General features: G+C 36.3%; 1 protein-coding gene and 1 pseudogene across 1 annotated transcript; both read right to left on the bottom strand.

Moving 5' to 3' along the window:
* Positions 1–3,091: 3,091 nt before the first annotated feature.
* Positions 3,092–26,744, bottom strand: part of LOC132176630 (very-long-chain aldehyde decarbonylase CER1-like) — a 34,831-nt pseudogene continuing 11,178 nt past the window's right edge.
* Positions 7,575–9,579, bottom strand: LOC148587648 (uncharacterized). The gene is made up of 7 exons (XM_088513373.1): positions 9,315–9,579; positions 8,952–9,193; positions 8,605–8,856; positions 8,402–8,494; positions 8,222–8,326; positions 7,763–8,115; positions 7,575–7,662 (listed from the first exon to the last, which is right to left on the bottom strand). The coding sequence occupies exons 1-7, from the start codon at positions 9,565–9,567 to the stop codon at positions 7,614–7,616; spliced, it is 1,347 nt and encodes a 448-aa protein (XP_088369499.1). The 5' UTR covers positions 9,568–9,579; the 3' UTR covers positions 7,575–7,613.

The following is a 26,744-nucleotide window of genomic DNA, read 5'->3' as shown; positions in this document are numbered from 1 at the left end:
ACACCTAGTGCCCTAAAGCCATTTGGTTTGGGAGACATTGGCCTAACACTCGATACATGGGTCAACTAGAAAGCTTAAGGGAGCTAAGCATTGCAAAGCCTACAACAAGAAAAAAAAAAAAAAAAAAAAAGGTATGCCTTGGTTGTTTCATTTGATATGAAGTCTAATAAATTCTGAGATGTTGATTCATTCATACTGGAATTATTTTGAAGCCTCATGATTATGTGTTAGTTCACTTTGCACTAATTGAAATTTATGTATCTCAATCTGCCATTTGTAAGTGATTTGACTTGTAAATTCCTTGGAATTTTGAAGATGAAGTTTATAATTTTAAGCTTGTTAATGAATGAGAACCATTATTTTTGTGATGCTTTATCCTTTTGAATGACATAATGATGACAATGTTTGTGGGTATCATTCCTGGAAAACCTTCACGAGACTTCACTCGTCCTCTAGGGAATGCCTAGGGGTTTAAAAGGCTTGTTGCATATGCTAAATGCAATCGTACATCCCACGAAAGATGGACTTATCTTTTTATTTTTCAGTTTATTTTCTGTTTTGTATTGCTAAGGGACTAGCAATATGTAAGTTTGGGGGTGTGATAAGCACCGAATGTTGCACATTCAAGCCCCTTAATTTGCATATGTTAATTCCTTAGCGTTGTTATTTGTTTGATTTTGTTTTGTTTTTGTGTTTTCAGGTTATAAATAAAAATGCAATTAATTCCATTCATTTTGGGTTTAAAAGCACACTTTGAGAAGACCTAGAAGATATGGTTAAACTTAACCAATCATGGTTAAGTTTAATCAAATAAAGGAAAGGATTAATTCAGAATTTCTCAAATTGGAGTCAAAATCGGATTGGATTCAATTTGGGATTCTGCATACGTCTCGGTATTTTGGCCATAACTTTCAGCTCAAATATCCGATTGAGGTGATTCAAGTGGCACTGGAAAGCTAACTCAAATTTCTACAAATCATTGTGAAATAGAATTTTCCTAATTCGGAGCACCGCATTGCCAAAATCGCCCCGCAAGATAGGAACGCAATTCTGGGCGAATCTTATTCCGATTTGGACTTAGGTTTTCTTTATCCTAATTGGACTTGGACTTAAATCTCCGAAATTTCTAGGTTTCCTAGGGCTTCTAGGACTGGCTTGCTCCCTATAAATAGACCCTTAACCTTCAAGAGAAGGTGTGCTTAGTTTTAGATACAAAAATCTTCTTGGAGGCTTGACAAGTTGAAGAGGAGATAATCCATGGCAAGAGGCCATCCTAGCACTCCTATGAGCGGCTAAACCCCGCACCCCTATGAGCGGCTAAACCCCTTTGTGGGGTATTGATGTAACCCTATCCAAGCACAATGGTTTGATTGTATTTAATTTCTAGATTTTCAATTTATGCATGTTGATTGTATAACTATGAGGATTGCAACAATTGATTTCTGTTCTTCATATTAAATGCAATTGTTCTTAAATTCCAAAATCAATATTTGTGAAATTCTTCTCTTGTCTTAGAAAGTATTTTACTTTTATTGATCTCAAATCATTCTTGTTTTCTGTGATTATGAGGATGATGGTTATACAATGGGTTTAATTGACATATGATCAATAGGATTTGATAGGCCATGCCTAGGGAAGACGGATTGTACTACACCCTAGTTTAGTGTAATTTAGGTAGACAGTCCGTGCCAACCGAAGATGGGTTACACTTATTCATTGATTGTATGTATCCTGTTAAAGATTTTGATAATTTATACCTAGGAAAGACGGGTCGTACCGCATCTTAGTGGTTAGGTGGACGATCCGTGCCAACCGAAGATAGATTATGCTTATTCTTTAATAAGGTAGTTTCTTGTTTATTTATAACATGCATAGAATAAATTTCTGGGATTAATTATGATTAGCCATTGTTGTGCGGATAGAGGTGAAGTCAATACCCTACACTCTCTCTCTTATTTTAAATCTCTTTTATTTTCATGCACTTTAGTTTTAAAGAAAATCAAACCAAATATCTTTTTAATTAAGTTAATTTTAATCTTTCAAATTTTGATAATAAAACCCCTGCAGTCCTTGAGGTTCGACACCCTCTCTATAGCCGTATCCTACAAAGATTCGTTCTATTGCGAGTGGTTATTTTTATAATTGATATTTTTGGTCACAAAAATACCACATCACGACCCACCGTGGGTCACAAGTGACCTTCCGTTGGGTCACCTTGGTGACCAACCGTGGGTCACAAAGTGACCCAACAGAGGGTCACTTGTGACCCTGTGGGTCACCAAGGTGGCCTGCCGTGGGTCATAAAGTGACCCAACAAAGAGTCACTAGTGACCCTGTGGATCACTTTTTTTCTTTTTTTCTTTTTTTATAAATATAATAATGATAATAATAATTTTTTATTTGTAAATAAGGGTATAAAAGTCTTTTTACCCTTTCTACCGTCTAATTTAACCTCAATCTCTAAAAAGATCAAAATCTAAGAGGTTTTAATCTTTGGGGGGGGAGGGTGGGGAGTGTTTGCAAAAGACGTGACATTTCAAGGGGGTAAGTGAAGTTACCTCTTTAATTAATCAACACACGTTTTCACAAAATAGAGTTCATAGTAGATCAAAATGTATTTTTATCAGAGTTATAAAGATGCATGTTTGGTACACATAAAATAGTCGTGCAATGTGGGAAAAGTACAACAAGTATTCATGTGAGTTTGTACTCATTTGTGTCTTAAGGCTCTCCACCATAAAATCCTCTTAAAGCTCCACAATCTCGAAGTCTGAGAATAGACCTATCATTAGTTTTAAACTCAAGCTAGAGCTAGCCTTAGAACCAAATATGTTCAAAACAGACTTTTTGCCTCACCATTGAACGTTTGGACAGAAAGGCTCGAACATTCGGCCAAGACACCGAACATTATCATCAAAAGCTTAAATTATTGGGAATAATTATTAGTAGTTTAACATGATATCATATGAAAGGCTCTAAATTCTAATATCGTCTCAATAACATACCTCTCATTTCAATTAAACTATCTATACATGTTGATCAGCTCAAAAGTGAAAAAAGATGTTAAAATTTAATTTAATAATTAAATTCATCACTTCTCAGCAATTAAAAATTTTTGGTTTCTAACCTCACAAGAGTGCATGTTGATCAAAGATGTGGGAGCGATCATCGCCAAGTGTGGTGTAGAAGAAGCAATCTTTCCGCATTTTCTTTGGTGGGAACTGGGAAAAAGGAATAAATACTGTTCCTTTTGATGCCTTCAGTTGTTCCTCTTCTTTCCATCTATCTCCCACGAACCATGTTTGCAAATCTCTCATTATGTCATATTAAATATAGTGTCATATATTAGAAAAAAAAATATATATATATATAGTGTCATATGATGCTATAATATTTACTATAATCTCGTTACAAACTCATTATGTGGCAGTGCACGTGCCACTACTACGTCAACAACTTATTAAATTTAATTATTTAACAACGGGTGTGGTAAGTGGCATGTGGACTTACAAACAGACGTGACAATGCACATCGCACTGCCACATAAGTCAATCAAATTTAATTGTTTAGTACCTAACATATGTGTCATGTTAATTTATACAAAACTTACAATAAAAGATATGGTATCCCTAATTGTATTTGTCACGAGCAATCATGAAATGGGTTGCACATTTTACCTTCACATCAGCATAACTTGATGAAAGGATCAAGTTATTTCTCGACTTTGTGGTGAGCCTTAATTGAAGCTTCGCATGCTCATCCTTGTATGGTACCCACCTGATACAATTAGAAAAAAAAAATTTAATAAAGAAAAAATAAAAGCATTGCAATCTAGGCTGAGCAAGAATTCTACTGTTAAAACGTACCTGGATACCCCTTTCACATAGAGCATTGGCAATGGCATAAGCAACCTTAGGTTGCTCCTTAAAAACACTCGAGTTGTTCCTTTTGGAATGCTATTTAGTACCACAGCCACTGCTAAGCTACTTCCATCCACCAGCTTTATTCCACGCTGAGGGTTCTTTTGGAGGTAAAGCTCACCATTTTTATTAAGTTCCTCCCCCTACAAAAATTTACATAAATAAATGGCGATAAAATACTATGATAAAGAATGAATGTCTCTTTCTTTTTTTTCTTTTTTTTTTCAATATTTCCAATAGGATGAGCTCATGATGGGGATCATAAAAATATAAAAAATAAGACTTTTGGCTAAGATAGTTTCTGTTTTTATGAAAGTTAGATTTACTTGCCTGATTTAGAAGACCTAAACTTAGCACCTTAACTCCCTTCACTTCAGCATTTAGTATAGCTTCTTCAATCAAGTTGTTGAGGGATTCCTTTCGCCATTGTAACATGTACTAGAAGATTAAAATAATAATAATAATAATAATAATAATAATAACAAAAGCAAAGGAAGAAGTTAAATTAAAAAACAAAAACAACTAGCTGAATCAAATTGAATGTGACCAAAAATAATCTAGTTTGGTCTAGGCTCAATTTTAACTAGAACTGAACTCGTTGAAATTAAAACACATGTATCAAAACATAACACAAGCCGAATCCAGTAGTCATAGAAATGAATCTCTCTTACTTGTATATGTATATTGGTACCAACCAAGACTGCCATTTGAGCTTTTGGAAGGTCATGTTCTCTAGAACAAATGTACGGCCATTAATCCAGGTTAGAAACAAAGACCATAATAATGTCACAAGCCACATCAACCACATGTCACTACAAGAAATTAGCTCTTTAGGGGCGACTTAAAGTCGCCCCTAAAGACCCTAAAGTGGACGCTGTTGGCAACAGCGTCCACTTTTCGACCCTAAAAGTGTCGACCCTAATAGTCCGACCCTAATGATCAAACGTCTGATCATCAGGGTCCACTTAAAAGTCGACCCTAATGATCACTTTTAGCGTCCACTTTATCGCCCCTAAAAGTCGCAATGTTTGGACCCTAAAGATGATGTAAACGGGAGCGAAAGTCGACCCTAATAGTCAAGCAATAGCGTCCACTTTTAGTTAACCATTAGCGTCGACTTTATGGACCCTAATATCCCTTTTAAAAAAATAATAATAATAACTATTAGCGTCCAAATAAGAGTGGACGCTGATAGTTAAACCATTAGCGTCCACAAAAGTGGACGCTAATGGTCCTAAAAAATTAAAAAAAAAAACTAACTATCAGCGTCCACTTAGAGTCGACCCTAATGATGACTTTTAGCGTCCACTTTATCGACGCTAAAAGATACATGTGTTTGACTCTAAAGATGATGTACACAAAAGAATTAGTCGACGCTAATAGTTGACCATTAGCGTCCACAGTTGTGGACGCTGATGGTCCAAAAATATTAAAAAAAAATTGACTATCAGCGTCCACTTTGAAGTAGACGCTGATTAGTTGACCATTAGGGTCGACAATTGTCGACCCTAATGGTCCCTAAAAAAAAAAAAAAAAAAAACTGCGATCGATCGCACACTTGTGTGCGATCGATCGCATCATCAGTAGGTTTTCAAAATTTGGAGATCGATCGCACTTGGACTGAGATCGATCGCAATTTTCCGAAAACCTACTGATGCTGCGATCGATCGCACTTGGAGTGCGATCGATCGCAGCATCAGTAGGTTTTCGGAATTTGGAGATCGATCGCACTTGGAGTGAGATCGATCGCAATTTTCCGAAAACCTACTGATGCTGCGATCGATCGCACTTGAGTACGATCGATCGCAGCATCAGTAGGTTTTCGAAATTTTGGGATCGATCGCACTCCCAAGTGCGATCGATCGTAGCATCAGTACGTTTTCTAATGATTTCCAGTTCAAGTGATTCTCAATTCACACAAAGAACATCAAAAAAGCAACTGACTAGTCTTAGCAAAAAGAGTCACTAATAGAGTAAGATCTTGATGGCTTAAAATATATCATATTTGTAACTCTGACAAATGACAACTAAAACGCCAAAGTGCAGTCCATTCTTATCCATGCAACACATATCAATGATGTTAAAAATTAGACTTTTAGTCAGCTCATTATTTATCAACCCACTTAACTTGTCTCAAGAGTCATGGAGAGATGAAGACCACATGAAATTAGTCAAAATACAACCACCAACCTCTTGTTGAATGTGGACACCGAAATCTCCAAATACAATGTTCCCAAACGCATCTTTAGCATTAGTTTTCTGAATAAAATTCTGCATCAAAAAACAATAACATACTGAATTTTACTCTTCATCTTGGGGAAAAATATAATGAAGAAGTTATAAGATCTATGCAATGCAATGAAATGAACACAGGCAGTTTTTCACAGTATTTCATGAAGCCAAAAAAGAACTGCACAATTAAAATCTCCTGATCAATTAATAGTATTCAACCCAAAAGCGAAAATATGAATTCCTTACGTAACTCACCTGCCGTGCTCCCTCTGCGACACAAATAACAGCCGAACCCTTTGTCTCAATCAGGTATTTCAGATGACTCAAAACACCATGAGGCCCGTGCAAATTAAAAGATACCTTAGATGTGCATATCAGTAGAATCAGTAACAGCTCACAAAGATAACTATCCAATTAATTGCTAGTAATAAGTACCTCATGAATCAAACATATGTCAATTTGTCCACTAGCTAGGGATGCATGCATAGCTATATATCTACTGCTACGGCCCATCAATTTGACAATGCCAACACCATGATAAGCATTGTGCGCCTAACAAGATTGAGGCCAAAAAAAAAAGTTCACTATGAAGAAACCAACACTAAAAGAATTCAGCAGGAAAACTTATCCGGAGAAACATAACTCCATGCATGGGCAAATAAAATGCACGTAGAGTACCTCTATAAGAAACATTGCATTTATGTTTAAGTACACAACAACATTCTTTGATGAATCAATTAATATATGAAATAATCAAACTAATCTAAATGCCCACAAGAAACATAACTCAAAATGACTAACCTCATCAAAATCATAAAAAATATGTGAGAACTGCCCCATTAACCAAACCTGTCAAGGGAAAAAACTATTAAATATTTTTTTTACAATTCATGGGCAGCAAAATTCCAAAACCCAAAATAAAGTACTTATCTGCATTCTCTTCCTTGCCAATTCATCCTCATAAGCAATTTGAGTAATCTACCACAATGAACCAATATATAATATCAAAGACAATGAAAATGAAACCCAAAATGATAGAGAAAGAGATACTAAAAATGTGTTTCTTCATGAAATATATTAAAGCGAGAACCTGCTTGGGCGGTTTAACTTTCTTGTACTCTTGTCATCCTGCATACACTTAAAAATAAAATTTAGAAAGATATTATTACTCCCTTGCATTGTTTACTCAAAGTTCTTTAACCTTGATAACCATGTCAAGGGAGATTTACTAACTCAAAAGTTGTTGAACCAAAAATTTTGCGAATATCTTAATATAATATAAACCAAATAAAAAGTACCAACAGATATACATTACCAAACAGATCACGATCAACAAATAGTCAAATACACATTAGCAAATAGAAAGTACCAACAACTATCCAAATACATAGTATCAAAAAATATATCACAAATACATGCTATCAAAGAGTACATCCTAAATAAAGTTATTCCAAAGCTCCCTCAATTGTTGGCTTCACTTGATGCACCTCCAAGCAAGCTCCCTCCAGACCTAATAGAATAAAATTTCATATAATGATCAATAAGCTTTTTAACGATTACTTAGTATGTGTGTTTTTGTAAAATTAATGCATAGGTAAAGTTTCACTAACCCTCCAATACGTGACATTAAGAACTCAACAGTGGCTTTTAATTTGTTCGTTTCCTCAACGTTGGCTTGCAAATTCTCTCTGTACTGATGAAGTTCAATTCTAGTCTGTTGAAGCTCGCTTTGAGTATCTTCTTGTCTTTTCCTACACTCATCGTGGTTGTCGAACTGGGTGAACGCTTGAGATGAAGTTCTTAAAGGGGTAGGAATAAGACCGCATCCCATTCCTCTAACGTGCCCAGTTCGTCGGCCCCCTAGTACTTGTGTGACTATTTCTTGCATTCGGTCATCCACACTTGTTCCCTCCACATTGCCTTCCTCTAAGCCCTCACTGGTTGTTAATTCTTGCATTTGAAGCTGCACAAGTCATAGTTGGCCTTAGTTTAACATATACTTCATGCAAGTTTACTATTCATGTTCTTCACTAATCAACTTAATGATCGGAGCGTAAACAATTACTTACATATAGACTTTTGCATTTGTCGTTCACAAACTGTTTATCCTTTTTTCTTGTATGGGTAACCTCATACAGTTCAACAGGATTAGGCTTCACTTTTGTTTCTTGTTCCTACACATAATACATATAATCAAAGTTTACACTAAATAACGTTACTTTCATTAAATTATGGTACGAGATACTTACCTTTTTGTAAATGACATTGACAAATGAACAAGTCCCAGCTGTGTGATTTGTTTCCAATTTGCTTCTGTTTAGGGTATTTCGTTCAGACTTTTTCTATGAAATTTGGAAAGAAAAAAAAAACACAATTATTCATAAAATGTCCTCAAGTGCATGCAAATTATATCAATTTGAATATTCTAATCAGTATAATAATATATATTTACCTTCCATTTACCGTCATCAAATGAGTCACATATTAGGTTCCACTGTTGAGGACCATACCCTGCTGGCACGTTTTCCCTCCCAATAGCCTTAGCCCTGGCAATCCCCTCATCATCGTCTTTATCAATGCCGTCAAAATATTTCTTGTAATGATCCCTATACAAGTTCGAACGAAGCCTAGCATATGCACGACCCAATTTATTTTCAACAGCTTTGATGTGCTCGTATCGTTCCATATTCAGTGCGAAGTTTGACTGATACATAATAGATAAGAAAACAATGGTAAAAAATGTGTCACATTAATTTTCCATACGAAACATATTATTAAACATTACATTGATATTCATACCTGAACATGAAACAACAACTTGCTCTTTTCTTCAGCTGGGACCTTTTTCCATTCACCGTGATGGAGTTCGCACATGTTACGAATAATCTCCCCAATCTTGCTTGCAAACCATGATGCATTCTCGCCTACAGGTGCCCGGTGTCTATTTGGGATGTTTAGCACTACGGGACCATGCTTAAGTACATGGTCACTCAACTTCTTACACTTGGCCTTACCCCTTACACTTCTGACAGACGTGGTAGCTGTTATGCAAAACATGGTAACGTAGTAAGTTATATTTGGAAAAGTATATTGTCAAATGTCTATAACAAACCAAAATAATACAAAAATAACAGTTCATAAATATAAAATTCATGAACTTACAAGATGCAGTAGGGGCGGCTCCCTGTGAATCCAATCCTGCCACTGAGTGAATAGGATTATTAGACTCATGCGAAGGATGCCCATCCACTGACTCGAGGAGGAGGGGGGGCGAGGGCGACACATGCATATCTGTATCACCAAACCCAGAATTGAGAGTCGGACTCTCATGCTCGTCAATAAGGCCCCGGCCTTGACCTTGGCCTCGGCCTCGGCCTCGTGCTGCTGGAACACGTTTGCGTCCTGTTGTTGTCATTGTTATGATCAATCTGCTAACAAGTCAAAAACCACAAAATTATATTAGTCAATTTATAACCATATAGCATGTTCAATATTTTTGACAAACATACAATAATCATGCTAGTAAAAAATAAAAATAAAAACACCACAATATATATATATATATATATATATATATATATAGAGAGAGAGAGAGAGAGCATCAATTTCATTAAATATGCTAATACACTTTGTACTTACACCAAATTTGAGCTTATGTGTTCAACACATTTCATCATCAGATTCATATTCAGAATCTGTAGCACTGTTACTTGAAGATGATTGTTCGTGTTCAGAGTCCTCTTCGTGTTCAGAGTCCTCTTCGTGTTCAGAGTCTATATCGTTGTCGCTACATAACTCCTCTTCCTCATCAAAGTTTGTATAATGGTCCTCGTCTGGCAAGTTATCGTTGGCAAACATGCTTGCATCAAGTTGAATATATAATTCGTCAATTGCTATTGTCGCATCATCTCTACGTAATTGAGTGGAGGCTTCAACATTCGCTTCATCAACAAAGACCATATTACCCCCAACACATTCACCTTCCTGGTATACGTCATCACTGAGTCTTTGGTCATCTTCTGTATTATCTCCCTTTTGTACTGTTGGAATATCATAGATGTCTCTATTGATCCACTTCTGCACCACTTTCCAATTACCACCCAATTTGGGATCATCCAAGTAAAACACTTGCGAAGCTTGACATGCTAAGATGAACGGGTCGGATTCACACCATTTACGAGAAGTATTCACAATCGTGAAGCCTTGGTCCATTCGTACTCCTGTTGCACTCCCAGTGTCCCACCAATCACACTCAAACAAGTACACGAGATTTTGGCCAGGGTAACGTAACTCTAGAATATTTTTTAACTCACCATAATACTCCGTTATTGAGGTTTCGTCCTCACCTGAAACAGAAACACCACTGTTCTGAGTAGTACGAGTTTCTGCACATTCTTTTGTGTGATACCTAACCCCATTCACGATGCAACCTCTATACGAATGAACATGACGATCAGGCCCACATGCAAGATCATATAAGTGTTTTGAGTCATTGGCTGCAGTACGCCCACTATTGTATAAACGTTTATGGAACCAACGTTCAAAGTTAGCTTCATGCTTTTTATCAATGTCACGGCCGCCTTCTCTTTTGATCATATTATAATGTTCACTGCATGAAAAATAAACGTATTGGTAAATGATCATCAACCCTACAATTATAACATGTCGTAACAAGTAAAACACAAAGGCCATTACTAAACTTACTCCAAATATGAGGCCGTTTCGTTACAATTGGTAAGCACATACCATCGTGCCCTAGCAAAATCATTAGCATCCAGTGTTACTAATTTAGCTGCTCCTAACGGCCGAACTCGTTGGGAGAACACATCCAAGCGCTGGCTCAATTCTACAACATCAACGTCAACATTTCTCCGTTCACGGTTCCATCTTGTCTCAATCCCCCGAAGGTACCTGGAACAGAAGGTCAAGCTCTCCTCAGCTAAGTAACACTCGACAATAGACCCCTCTGGACGCGCTTTGTTACGCGTCCACTTCTTATATCTTCCAAGTTCTCTTTCGAACGGATACATCCAACGGTTTTGTACGGGACCAGCAAGCTCGGCCTCCCGAGGTAAATGAAGTGCTAGATGGATCATAACATCAAAAAAAGCTGGCGGAAATATTTTTTCCATTTTGCATAAAATTGTTACAATGTCGACTTTCATTTGTTTTAGGATATCAACTTTCAACGTCCGTGCACATAACTGCGTAAAAAATGTACTGAACTCGGTCAATGTTGTTCGTATTTCCGACGTAGAGAAATTTCGAATTGCAACAGGAAGCAAGCGCTGTAAGAAGACATGACAATCGTGGCTTTTCATACCCGAAATTTTACCAGGAAGCTTGTTCACACATCGACCAATGTTAGATGCATACCCGTCAGGAAATTTAACACCTTTCAACCACTCACATAAACTCTTCTTCTCATCTCTTGTCAAGGTGTACTTCGCAAGTGGCATCCTATAAGTTTCACCATTTGGCTGCACATGCAATTCTTTACGTATACCCATCAACTGTAAATCTCTTCGTGCCTTGACTGTGTCCTTGGTCTTCCCATCGATATTCATCAACGTACCTAAGATACTTTCACATATGTTCTTCTCAATATGCATTACATCTAAATTATGACGTAGTTTCAAGCTTGACCAGTAAGGCAACTCAAAGAAAATACTTCTCTTCTTCCAATTCAACACAACATCTGTGTTCTTTCTCTTTCTCCCGCTTGTTTTTCGAAATTGCAAACCCTCAGCATCTCTTAGCTGTTTCAACAATTGACTTTCAGACAATTCTTCAGGTTGCAATCTATGCTCCTCTGTACCATCGAACAAATCTCCTCTTTTGCGCCATGGATGCTCTTGAGGAAGCCACCGACGATGACACATGAAGCACACCTTATGCCCATACTTCAAATACCTGAACGATGTATCCTTATTACATACTGGACATGCAAGCTTTCCAATTGTAGACCACCCAGATAATTTTCCATATGCAGGAAAATCATTTATAGTCCATAGTAATGTCGCATGCAATTGAAATGTCTCTTTCTTTGATGCATCGTACACGCGTATGCCTTCATTCCATAAATCTTTCAAGTCATCAACCAATGGCCGCAAATATACATCAATATTCTTTCCAGGATCTGAAGGCCCTGGGATAATAAGGGGCAACATCAAATTTGGACTCTTCATACACATCCACGGAGGGAGATTGTACACCGTTAACATTACTGCCCATATGCTATATGTTGTACTCATATTACCATATGGGTTGAAACCATCACTTGCTAAGCCAAGCCGCACGTTGCGGGAATCACTTGCAAACCACTCATGTCTTTTATCAAACTCTTTCCATACAATAGAATCGGCGGGGTGTCTGAGAGTATTGCCATCATCTTCTCGACCTTCTTTGTGCCACCGCATTTCCTTGGCCATTTCTTTTGTCATAAACAACCGTTGTAACCTCGATTTTATTGGGAAATACCGTAAGACCTTTTGAGGAATATTACTTTTTCTGCCTTTGCCATCAATCCATCTTGAATTGTTGCACTTTGGGCATACCACTTTGTCTGCATGTTCTTTCCAAAAAAGCACACAACCATTCTTGCATGCGTGTATCTTATCGTAACCGAATCCCAAGTGTCGCCTAAACTGTATTGCTTCTCTATACGAGCGTGGCAATGTCTCTCCATCTGGGAGGGCCGTCTTTATCAAGTCAATCATCATATCAAACGCCTTGTTACTCATGTTGCAGAACGCCTTTATATGAAGCATCTTCAGTATAAAAGCAATTCGTGTAAATTTCTTGCAGCCTGGATAAAGTTCTCGTAAACCATCTTCCCAAAATTGGTAGAAGGAGCTTGTTTGTTCGTGATTATCAGTTGTGGGGCCCTGTGAAGTAGAGGATTCTCCGATGTTAGCATCAACAAATGTCCCCATACATACATCGTCTAACAATTCTTCAACTGCATCAACCTCCTCCATCATTTCACTTGTATGTGTGTGCATGTTTGTAGAAGTGTTTTCCCTAAAATGATCTTCCCCGTGAAATATCCATCTAGTGTATGTCGGAGTAAATCCATTCATATACAAGTGACCCTTCACCTCGCTAATATGAGAATAATATCGATTTGCACAATCACGGCATGGACACTTTGTCATATCACGTGAATCAACTGATTTAACTGCCATTCCCATGAATTCTTCCACACCTTTTTGAAATCGCTCTGAACATCGCGTACTTTCCCGCATCCAACTCCTATCCATATTGATGTCCCTATTAAAGGTTATTCGTTACGTACATGTACGCACACAAGGGAATTAGAAGATCAGATTCTTAAGAATTGAATTAATAGAATTAAATGGGAGGTCTGTTCTCAAATATTAAGAGAGGGAAAGTTTAAAAGGAGCATGAGTAATGAGAGAATTCTAGAAGTGGGTTACTAGTTTAGAACAAATATATACGAAATGATGCTAGCTCAATGCGATGTTACCTAACAAAATATTCTAGAAGTGGGTTACTAGTTTAGAACAAATTTCTATTTGTAATTTATTTACTAGTTTAGCTCAATGACAGTTTTACATTTTTTAGAGAAATGTTAGCGGTCAATAAGTTTTTGATATTTGGCTTATATTCTCTTACACACTCAAGAGATCAACCATTAGACTTATGTAGTCCACCATTGATTTATGTGGAGTCAACATAAGTCCACAAATATAATATTTGATTTGTAAGATTAAATTGACTAAATATGGGAAGAATGGCAATGCTAGGGCAACGAGGATGGGTTAGGTGTGAAAGAAACCCATCCATGTGGAGCTAGGGACAAGATGAAAAATTGATTTGGAAGTATTTGATTATTGTCGGGAAATGATTATGCGGAGATAGTACACATAACACAACGTAATTTTACCATTTTTAAAAACTCAAAAACACATGGGCCACTTTCGTATTTAACCCTAATTTTAAAGCCTAATATTAGCAATTACATGAGCAAAGTTCCAATAAACTTTACTTTACTTTAATCCATTAATCCATTAAACTTTACTTTAATCCATTAAACTTAACTAATCGGAATCAGAGCAAACTGCGATCGATCGCATGATCGATCGCAGTACCAGACACCCAATGTGAGGAACCTACTGATGCTGCGATCGATCCTGCGATCGATCGCAGTACCAGACACCCAATGTGAGGAACCTACTGATGCTGCGATCGATCGCAAGATCGATCGCAGTACCAGACACCCAATGTGAGGAACCTACTGATGCTGCGATCGATCGCAGGATCGATCGCAGTATCAGACACCCAGTGTGAGGAACCTACTGATGCTGCGATCGATCGCAGGATCGATCGCAGGATCGGACACCCAATGTGAGGAACCTACTGATGCTGCGATCGATCGCAGGATCGATCGCAGGATCAGAAGCTGAAACTGAGAAACAGAGTACCCTGCGATCGATCGCAGGCCTGATGCGATCGATCGCAGATAGGCGTTTGCAGAACATCTTCCTGCTTCTGTGGACACAAATAGAGGACCTTATACACCAGACATAGAGGACCTTATACACAAATAGAGGACCTTATTTTTGAATTTTAATCGTATTGATTAGGGAAGAAAACAAGAAGAAGAAGAAGTTGTAATGCATATTAGGGCCATGATTTCTAAATGAAAGGTCATCTAACATATATGCAATAACCTTTATTTATACAAAAGATTAATTTCATAAAATTAATCAAAATCCAGTTCAATTATTTGATGTGTTTGAGAAGAGAAAAATAAATATATAATCAAAGGTCATCTAACAGATGTGTTTGAGAAGAGAAAAATTGCAAAGATTAATTTGATCCAATTCCATTTCCTCCGGTTTAGTTAACACTTTAGAAAAAAAAAAAAAAAAACATACTCATACGAAAAAGAAATCATGGGACTTAATCCAACATCAGCTAAGGACATAGAGTATGGTGTGCTCTTAAGAATTGTTGAGTCCTCTTCAAGCAAACAATTGCCTAAAATAGAATGCTTTCGTAGATCCCGCTTTTGAGCCTCTCTCTCCTATGCAATTCCGATAGTATCGTTTCTCCAAGAGCTACCACAAAGCTCTTGGACTCCTCATCTAAACCAGAATCATTGGCCATAATTCTATCCATTAACTTGCACCACCAACACTAAAACCTCTACCAGCAGCATAATCCACAAAGCTGTAAAGAGGTACCACACTCTCACCATACTTCTCAAAGCCATCCAATTCCTGCTTGGCCTTGGCCCTAAGCTCCTCTGCTACCTCCATTGCCTTTCATTTATTGGGTATTAGGGGCCTCTCACAATAGCTATGGACTGCAATCTGGATAGGAGATTGTAGCCACTAGCTACATCCCAAAACTCAATCGAACGCTTGTCATGATTCTTCTTAATTTCCCCAATATATAAAAGGGTGGAAAGTAATATCTTAAACTCAAATCTTTCAAAATAGGAAAAGCAAACCCTTTTTGTAATTTGCTCAGGTAACAGGAGGGGTGACCAAGATCCCTAGTGATAACTTCACATGCACACCATGGTGGCTCCCTGTTTGGCTTGTGATTCAAACCCTAGAGAGAGAGAGAGAGAGAGATAGAATCTTTCTATTGGGGAAAGATAAGAAAAAGATGATGTTGGGGCATGTCTAGTGTATAAGGATCAAAGCCACATAAAGACTGTTTGTGTAATGAGAAAAGGGGGGAATTGGACTCTCTCATGGTACATAAAGATTAAAGGGTCCTCTAATACCCAAGTAGTAACTTTGCTTTTTTCCTTTTGTGATTCTTTTGACTGCCTTCAAAATTCTCGTAGGGATATACAACTCTTTTAAGTTTCTTATTATTTTCGTCCATGAATATAAGTTTGTTAAGACGAATAATGTAAATCTTAGTATGTTTTATGAACTTATTTTATTCTTTATTTTCTACTTGTGATATGAAACATCAATTTGTCACAACATTCTATAAGTTGAGATAAACGAACCCACCTAATTTCTAAAAGGCAATGGAGGTAGCAGAGGAGCTTATACAAAAAAAAAAGCTTCATTTAAGTGATTTTTTTTTTAATTTTCTAAATGAAAGGTCATCTAACATATATGCCCAATAAATGAAAGGTCATCTAACATCCAATTTTTAAATGAAAGGTCATCTAACATTGATATAAGTTGGCCGCTTTAAAGTTTCTGCTTCATCTTTGTGAGTTGTAAAAGTTTATTAATATTATTTACTTAAGAAATACTAAAACTACACTCTCATCCCACCAAGTTGATATGACATTTCCATCGATCCTTAATTTTCGTTTCTTTGTTACCAAGGATTTATTGGTTGATGAACACTACCAAGTTAGCCTAAATGAAATGAAAATTGTATTTCTTAAGTAAATTATCAATAATTTTTTACATCAATGAATATCAATAATTTCAAATTTTAAGCACGAAATAACATCCAAGATCTCACAACATTTGTGCAAATTATCACAATCAACCAACCAACCACTATAAGTCCAATAGTCCACTATCTATCTTCCAATTAAATGTATATAGAGGTTCATGAGAAATGAAGCAATATAAGATGGTGTAAAAAGCAACAAGTAGACAATCAAACGTACCATCTAGAACCTCTATTAGAGTTTGAATTTACAAGCAATTTCATGAGAAATGAAGCAATATTGTGAAACTAATTCATTATTTACCCATTCTTGAGCTATTAGAGTTTGCATTTACAAGCAATTTCATGATAAATGAAGCAATATTGTGAAACTAATTCATTTGAGAATGGGTAAAGAAATATTGTGAAACTAATTCATTATTAACCCATTCTTGAGCTATTAGAGTGTGAATTTATAAGAATTGTGATAACTTTCTTTACCCATTCTTGCTCCTTTTCTTTACCCATTTCTTCAAATCACAATTCATGGATATTATTGAGTGATTGAGAGGCATTTAAGGTTTGCAAGGGTTTAGGAGAAACTCATACCTGAGAGAGCTACAAGAGAGTTGATGAACACTGGAGTGAGAGCTGGCAGTGAGAGAGGTGCGCCGGAAACAGCTGCCGGAGAGAGAGAAACTTGCGTGGAGTGAGTGAGAGAGAGAGAGAGCTCGAGAGAGAGGGAGGGAGAGAGTGAGAGTGAGCTCGAGAGAGTGAGAGAGTGAGATTGAGAGACAGCGTGAGAGTGAGAGTGAGAGTGAGAGACAGCTAGCGTGAGAGTGGGGAACTAAAAGTGGCGCGCGGGAGGTCTTCAGACAATAAACAGTGCCCAAAATTTTAGAACCCCCGCCACTTTCAGACAATTCTGAAATTCTTTTAGTTCAGCAAAATTTTAGACAGATACCACTTTTAGTTCAGCAAAATTTAGTTCACAAAAAAGCTATTGGTAAACTTTTTTGTGCAACTAAATATTTGGGGTATTTTATTTACAAAAAAAAAAAAGAAAAAAATATAAATAACTACAGTAGCCTGTCAAACTATCAAATTGTATCAAAAAGTCTACTTATTTTGTTATATTTTTATAATACCCCTATTCTTTTAACAAAGTAAAATCAAATGTACGGTTACTTTAATACGATATGAAGAAATTTGTAATTTAGGTAAACTACAATGATTAATTATTTATTATTTCTTCCAAAAAACATTTAATAAAAATAACACACGGATATCCTACGTGAATCAATTCTATTGCAATTTACAAGATGATGCAAAAGCAATCCCGAATAAAAAAAAAAAAAAAAAAGATTAAAAAATAATATTTAATAAAATAAAGAATATGGAGTTGGTATTAAAAAATTAGTAGCTAAAATATAGAATTGTGCTTTGACTAGGTAGAATACATCTTACTGCTGAAGATGCTCTTGAAAGTTCATTGTAGCAGTAATAGGAAAATCTTCTATTTTACAGTGTCTATTGGAGCAAGAAAAGTTAACAAAATAGCTAAATTTAACTAAAAAGCTAGTTTAAAAATACTACTGGAGATGCTCTAAATTTTAATATTTTTTAAAATGTGTGTGTGTGTGTTTTATTTTTTTGCTTTGGTTGTAATATAATATAAAATTAAGGTTTTAGTATTTTATATATTGAGATATTTTGTTATTGTTTTTAAATTTTTGTTAAAAAAAAAATAAAAAAATGGCATGATACGTGGACAGTTGAATATTAGATTAGTGTTGGAGACAGATGCCCTGATTTGTCAATAAAGGGAAATTCAAAAAGAAAAGAAAAAATTGCACTAGAATTATAGAATGAGAGAAGTGAAAAAGAATAAAAAATGAAGTAAATAAATATGACACTAATTTGTATGTTTATTAGGATCGATCGGATCGGATGTTTGATAGATCAAAAATGAAGTAAATAAATTATAACACTAATAGGATATCCGTGCGATCAATCGAACTAATTCATTAGGATCGACCGGATGTTTGATCGATCATTTAATCATATCGCGATCAATCGAACTAATTCATTAGGATCGACCGGATGTTTGATCGATCATTTAATCATATCGCGATCAATCGAACTAATTCATTAGGATCGACCGGATGTTTGATCGATCATTTAATCATATCGCGATCAATCGAACTAATTCATTAGGATCGACCGGATGTTTGATCGATCATTTAATCATATCGCGATCAATCGAACTAATTCATTAGGATCGACCGGATGTTTGATCGATCATTTAATCATATCGCGATCAATCGAACTAATTCATTAGGATCGACCGGATGTTTGATCGATCATTTAATCATATCGCGATCAATCGAACTAATTCATTAGGATCGACCGGATGTTTGATCGATCATTTAATCATATCGCGATCAATCGAACTAATTCATTAGGATCGACCGGATGTTTGATCGATCATTTAATCATGTCAAGTTTTATTGATTGTATCCCGATCAATTTAAGTAATGCACTAATATAATAGAAAATGCTTAGAGTTCAATTAAATGTTCGATCGAACATTTAATTTGTTTGAATTTTGTTCGATTATTTGATGTTATCACGATCGATCTTACGAATGCACTAGGTTGGACCAATTGGATGTCTAATCAAACATTCAATTTCAATTGTTTCAAGTTTGATCTCACATTTGATCATATCATAATCGAAGTTGTTGTACATTATGCAATAAAAATTAAAAAAAATAATAATTGCATAAAATATAAATATATATATATATGTATGTATGTATGGTGATTCTGTGATTGCGATCGATCGCACATTGGGTGAGATCGATCGCAATCACAGAATCAAACACGCGGATCCTTGGCCAAGTGCGATCGATCGCACTAGGTGTGCGATCGATCGCAATCACAGAATCAAACACGCGGATCCTTGGCCAAGTGCGATCGATCGCACTAGGTGTGCGATCGATCGCACTCGGACAGCACACCACGTGACCTATTTTAGGTCACTTTCCCCCCACCCCCACAAAAATTTCCTTCTCCCCACTGCGCCGTACACCTCTCCAACGCTTGGTCCACGCACCTCCGGCACAACTAATTCGTCCACCATTGCCAATCACTTCTACCACACAACCACCACACGGTTGTCTTCTCCGGCAACCATACCAGGTACGTTTTCACCACCTCTAGTACTTTACACCCCATTCCCCATTCCCATCAACACCCCAACCACGAGCACCTTCACGAGATTTTTTTTTTTCTCATATTTCTGCAATTGTGGGTGTTCATCCACCCACATTGCTTTGTTGTGGTTGGGTTTGGATGTTTTTGCAGGGGGTTTTGAGCGAAGTTGTGTTGTTTTGCAATTTTGCCTATCTCTAGTGCACGCCAGGTGTTCGACAAAAGTCCCCAATCACGCTCATCATGCCAAGAACTCGAGCTTCGTCCTCCCGAGGGTCTGATACCCGAGCCACTTCTCCCCCGCCCACTTTTGAGGAACGGGAGCTGCTATTTGAGACCACTTTCGCCATTCGCGAAGACTTTGAAAATCTTGAGGGGACTCAATGGGCGGTCGCCGAGTTCAAGCGACGGGGGCTAAAGAAGCTTTTCAAGCCGGTCACCCCCACTGCTTACAGAAAATTGGTGATCGAGTTTTATGTCCACCTATATCATGACTGCAGGAACATAGCTGCCCTCTCTTCGAAAGTGCAAGGCAAAGCTATTGACATAACACGGGCCGACATTGCTGCTGCCCTTCAATGCAATGATGAGCAACCTCCAGAAGCCGCACAACTTGCTGACCAACCGGACAGCTTCTACGTGGCGGAAATTATTGACGACATGTGCGAAGGGATGTATGCCGATGCCCACCATAATGCCGCCAGCCGATCAAAGCTACCTCAACGGCTTTGGTTTGTGGACTCCGTATTACACCGTAATGCGTTTCCCTTGGGGCACAAAAGTCAGAGGCGGGATCAATTTCTTCAAGCACTCTACGCCTTCCATAAAGGTGCTTGGTACTCCATTCCCGACATAATTTGGAGGCAAATTTACAAATTTTGGAATGGGGTGCACGTTGGAGGAGCGGGGTCCACACATTCATGGGGGTTGCCTTTCCCATACTTAATCTCCTACATCCTCCGGAAGAAAGGCGTCAAGGGTACCGCAGCTGATGAACCAGTCACTACTACTCCCATATTTGGCATTCGCCAATGGAACAAGAGCCTCTCCCACATGCCCCAGGTAGCTCCAGCACCAGCAGCTGCTGCGGAAGAGTATGAGGCCGAGCCAATGGCCGAAGATGAACCAATAGTTGATTCAGAGGCAGCTGAGGAGGAGGCCCCGAGAATTTTTCGTGAAGCACGAAACCGCTCAGTTAGTGAAGAAATAGCGGGCCTTCGGAGAGAGTTGGCTGGCCAAAGAAAGGAGGCTCGGAAAAATTACGAATCAATGGACAAACGCCTAGGCGCCTTAGAAGAATTGATGCAGTCCATTGTCAACCGGTTGCCACCACCATCTGCAGGAGCATCATCTTCTAGACAACAGTAAGCAGGGACTATCGTCTGGCTGAAGACATTAAACTTAGCGCTCATGGGAGGCACCCCATAGTTTACCCTTTTTATTTTGTTTAGTATGTTTTAAGTTAATCTTTTTATTTGTCTTTAGTTTTGTTTCTTTTGACTTGCTTTTGTGTTTTCTTATGGGAATGACCCCGTATTTGCACATCATAGATGGTTTTTGAATTGCAAGGTATCAATATATTTTCACTTAAAACTGAGATGAATTATTTTACGGTTTAGATTTTATTTTGTTATATTTAACAGTGTAAAATCTTTCCATAAGGTATCAATATATTCATCATATAATATATATACACTATTAGATCTGTAAAATTTAATATGAATTATGAAATGAGAATTAACTCTTCAAATTAGTCCATATGTAACAACTAACCAAATGGCAAATATATACAATTTAAAATCTTTCTTTAGGAGGATGGAATCGACGGTGCATATTGTGTCACTTTATTTCAAAATTTTAAATAATGCAGTGATATATATATACACAATTTTAGTAGATGTTATTGGGCAGCAATAAAATATATATATATATTTGAGCTTTTCTGCATGGGTGCGGTCGATTGCAATAACAGAAACTTGGAATCAAACTTTCTGTTACTGCGATCGATCGCACCTTGTGTGCGACCGATCGCAATAACAGAAAATTTGATTCCAACTTTCTGTTGTTGCGATCGGTCGCACCATGGTTACGATCGATCGCAGTAATCGAATATTGGATTTCAACATTCTGTTACTGCGATCGATCGCACATTGTGTGCGATCGATCGCAATAACAGATGGATTATTTTTTTTTATTTTACTACGGACTCTTTAGGGTCGACAAAAGTCGACCCTAATACATAAGCATTAGCGTCGACTTTTAGAGTCGACCCTAATGATGTATCTTCAGCGTCCACTTAGAGTGGACGCTATTAGTCATCTATTTTAATTTTTTTAACTTTTTTTTATTTTACTACGGACTCTTTAGGGTCGACTTTTGTCGACCCTAATAAATACGCATTAGGGTCGACTATAAGAGTCGACCCTAATGATGTATGTTCAGCGTCCACTTAGAGTGGACGCTATTAGTCGTCTATTTTAATTTTTTTAACTTTTTTTTATTTTACTACGGACTCTTTAGGGTCGACTTTTGTCGACCCTAATACATACACATTAGGGTCGACTCTTAGAGTCGACCCTAATGATGTATCTTCAGCGTCCACTTATAGTGGACGCTATTAGTCATCTATTTTAATTTTTTTAACTTTTTTTTATTTTACTACGGACTCTTTAGGGTCGACTTTTGTCGACCCTAATAAATACGCATTAGGGTCGACTATAAGAGTCGACCCTAATGATGTATGTTCAGCGTCCACTTAGAGTGGACGCTATTAGTCGTCTATTTTAATTTTTTTAACTTTTTTTATTTTACTACGGACTCTTTAGGGTCGACTTTTGTCGACCCTAATACATACACATTAGGGTCGACTCTTAGAGTCGACCCTAATGATGTATCTTCAGCGTCCACTTATAGTGGACGCTATTAGTCATCTATTTTAATTTTTTTAACTTTTTTTTATTTTACTACGGACTCTTTAGGGTCGACTTTTGTCGACCCTAATACATACACATTAGGGTCGACTCTAAAAGTCGACCCTAATGATGTATCTTCAGCGTCCACTTAGAGTGGACGCTATTAGTCATCTATTTTAATTTTTTTAACTTTTTTTTATTTTACTACGGACTCTTTAGGGTCGACTTTTGTCGACCCTAATAAATATACATTAGGGTCGACTCTTAGAGTCGACCCTAATGATGTATCTTCAGCGTCCACTCTAAGTGGACGCTATTAGTCATTTATTTTAATTTTTTTAACTTTTTTTTATTTTACTACGGACTCTTTAGGGTCGACTTTTGTCGACCCTAATACATACACATTAGGGTCGACTCTTAGAGTCGACCCTAATGATATATCTTCAGCGTCCACTTAGAGTGGACGCTATTAGTCATCTATTTTAATTTTTTTAACTTTTTTTATTTTACTACGGACTCTTTAGGGTCGACTTTTGTCGACCCTAATACATAAGCATTAGGGTCGACTTTTAGAGTCGACCCTATTGAACTTTTTTTGTGATTTTTTTTTGTTTTTTTTTTTTTTCCCAGCTTATAGCGTCCACTTAAGTGGACGCTATTTATTAATTATTAGGGTCGACTATTATGGACCCTAAAAGTTTTTTTTTTGCCGCTTAAATTTTTCCCGCCCCTCGGATAATTCCCGCGCGTGTATTAGGGTCGACTTATTAGCGTCCACTATAAAGTGGACGCTAATAGTGCAATTTTCGACCCATTATTAGCGTCGGCTATTAGGTGGACGGTAATACTGAACTATTAGGGACGACTTTCAAAGTCGCCCCTAATAGTTCAGTATTAGGGGCGACTTTTTAGTCGCCCCTAATAAGTCGCCCCTAATGAACAACTTTCTTGTAGTGTGTACCATTTGGATGTGTGGGCCTAGAGGCCAAGGAGGAAAATCCTAGCCGTAGATGATAGATGGATTCTAGCATGGTAAGATGCATTAAATGTACCACATCAGGTGACTCTTCAGGTCTTTTTTAGTGAAGCCTCATAAAGAATATCCGAGGACTTGTCCATGGTCCCATACAAGTAATCATATATAGGCATGAAAAGAGAATAATTGATACGGAATTGGGTGCACTACAAAAATATTAGGGTGTAGTGACATGGCAACTGTTCATACGAATGGTGCCACGTCACTATATTGTAACGTGTTAAAAGATAACACGTTACCATAATTTATAGTAACGTGGTATTTTTTACACGTTACAATATAGTGACGTGCAAAAATAGCACGTTACCATAATAGTAACGTGGCAAAATACCACGTTACCATATTGTAACGTGGTAAAATGCCACGTTACCATATTGTAACGTGGCATTTTACCACGTTACAATATGGTAACGTGGCATTTTACCACGTTACAATATTGTAACGTGGTAAAATAGCACGTTACAATTTGTCCAAAAATAATTACTAGTAATTTGTCCAAAAAATAATTACAATTTGTCCAAAAAATAATTTTACCACGTTATCTTGATAAAAAAATTATTTATTTACCAAGATAAATATTAATAATAATTTCTCCAAAAAATTATTTAAAAAAATATTAATAATAATTTTGATTAAAAAAATATTGGGGCTTACAACTTTGTGATAATTGCCCTAGAAAGATCTCATGCTAAATATTAATATTGTGAGTCCCCAGAGAAAGATCAAAACTTAAAAAATATATAGCTAAGATATGCCTCTACAACAGAATATGCATTAGTGGTTGTGTTTTACAACACTAAATGCATCATTACTACTTCTTATGTGTCAAGCATGGTAGACGCTATCAGTTCTATAATATTAACACTATGCTTTATTTCATAGGATATGCAGTAATTGATAAGATTAACCCTATCAATTAATTAACCAAATTAAGGAATTGGCAAATGTATATCAATCCCTTAATTAAGCATGGTGAAAATATATATATATATATCAATTTGATTATGTGTAATCAAGTTGATAATTATCAATTAATTAACTTAAAATAAATTTAGTTTAATTTCATAATTGCAAGTATTATGTAATATGATGTTTAAATATATCAAGAACTATGATTATATATTAAGCTTGATTAATAATTTGCAAGTATATATATTAATATAAATTACAGGTTTATATCAATTAATTATATATATATATATATATAATATATATTAAGAGTTATAATATATATATATTAAGCTTAATTATCAACTTAATATCATATATTTATATCAATTAATTATATATATATATATAATATATATTAAGAGTTATAATATATATATATTAAGCTTAATTATATCAACTTAATATCATATATTTAAATCAATTAATTATATATATATATATATATATATATAATAGATATATATATATATATATATATATATATATATATAATTTTAGTAACGTGCCACATAGGCACGTTACAATTTGGTAACGTGCTTATGTGGCACGTTACCATTTGGTAACGTGCCTATGTGGCACGTTACCATTGTTTCATCGGGACCATGCGCTTCTGGCCTGCAGCTGTTTCAATTTTTCTTTCTTTTTTCCCTGCGCGCCCCTCTTTCTTCTTCTCCTTCTCTGGTTTTGTTCTTCTTTTCTCTGGTTTTTTTCTTCTTCTCACGCAGCTTCCTCCTCTTTCTTCTTCTCACATTTTCCAGCCACCTTCTCCTGAATATTTCTCTCACATTTTCGACCTTGCTTCTAGCTTCCTCGGATTTGTAGCCGGCAGCCACTCATCACCTCACGCCACCGTCTTCTAGCTCTCTCCGCCGGCGAACTCCGCTCCGGCCGCCAACTCATCTCTCACTTGTTTTTCGCCCATCATCAGGTATATATATATATATATATTTTAAGTAGTATATATATATTGATGTGTAGTTTAGAATATTTTTCTCTGCAGTAATTAATTAAGGGAATGGAAAAATTCATTATTGTAATGTATGGGTGTATAGAAATATTGTATATGTGTATGTTAATGCTTTTTTTGTTAGCTAGTCAACTTATTAATTTGGTTGAAATAGATTAGTTTTAGTGTCCTATGTTTGTACGTACGTAGAAATGTAATATTGTTTAATATGGGCATGCATGCAAAATATTTATAGACACGTAGGTCTTTAGTTAGATAGTTTGAAATTAGCTAATTAAATGTTTTTACATTGTGTATGTTTTACAAACCTATATATTATATAAATGATCACTTATATGTGACATAAAATATAGAAAATAGATTATATAAATCATTTATATAAATGATTACAAAAATATATACATAATAAAAAATACATAATTCTATCAAATAATTTTTTTTTTTTTTTAAAAAAAAAAAACTACCTCGGCAACTAGTTACATGAATTTTATTTAGGGTCCCCATATGAAATTAAAATTACGTAACTTTATTTTTTTCAATAAAGTGAGACAAAAACATAACTTAAATTTGTTTTATTTAGGGCCTCGTAACAAATTACAATCTTTTATTGAGTTGTTTAATATAAGTTGGTTTAGGTTTTGCAACTTTATATTAGAGTACATGTTATTAAATAAACAACGAACGTAGAAATTCTTTTTCAGTACGGTACCCATGACAATGGTATATAATTTTGTATTATAATGTGGTTTAGGGTTTGAAATACCGCATTACTTCAAGTCATGTAAACTTTTAGTAGAAAAAACAACAAATCAGAATGAAATAAAAGAATAACAATAAAGTAGTTAACAACAATTTACTTATTCACTGTTAGGGTTCCAACGGGCCATAGTTATGCATTTATGTTTACGTTTAGCTTAATTCTTATATATTTATGTTTCTAATGTACGTAGTAACGATATGGACAAGAGTTGGATGAAGAAGTCAAGGGGTACGACGGAATACAGAGAAGGATGTAGAGCGTTTGTAGAATTCGCAGTTAGGAACTGTGACACTCCCGACAAACTTATTTTGTGCCCCTGTAAGACGTGTCGCTGTAATAGGAGACACCCCCCATGTTTGGTATACGACCAC

The sequence above is a fragment of the Corylus avellana genome, chromosome 2, assembly GCF_965113065.1.
Source record: "Corylus avellana chromosome 2, dhCorAvel1.hap1.2, whole genome shotgun sequence".
Taxonomy (NCBI): domain Eukaryota; kingdom Viridiplantae; phylum Streptophyta; class Magnoliopsida; order Fagales; family Betulaceae; genus Corylus; species Corylus avellana.
Note: the sequence above shows the minus strand (reverse complement) of the source record. Positions and strands in the feature narration are given on the sequence as shown.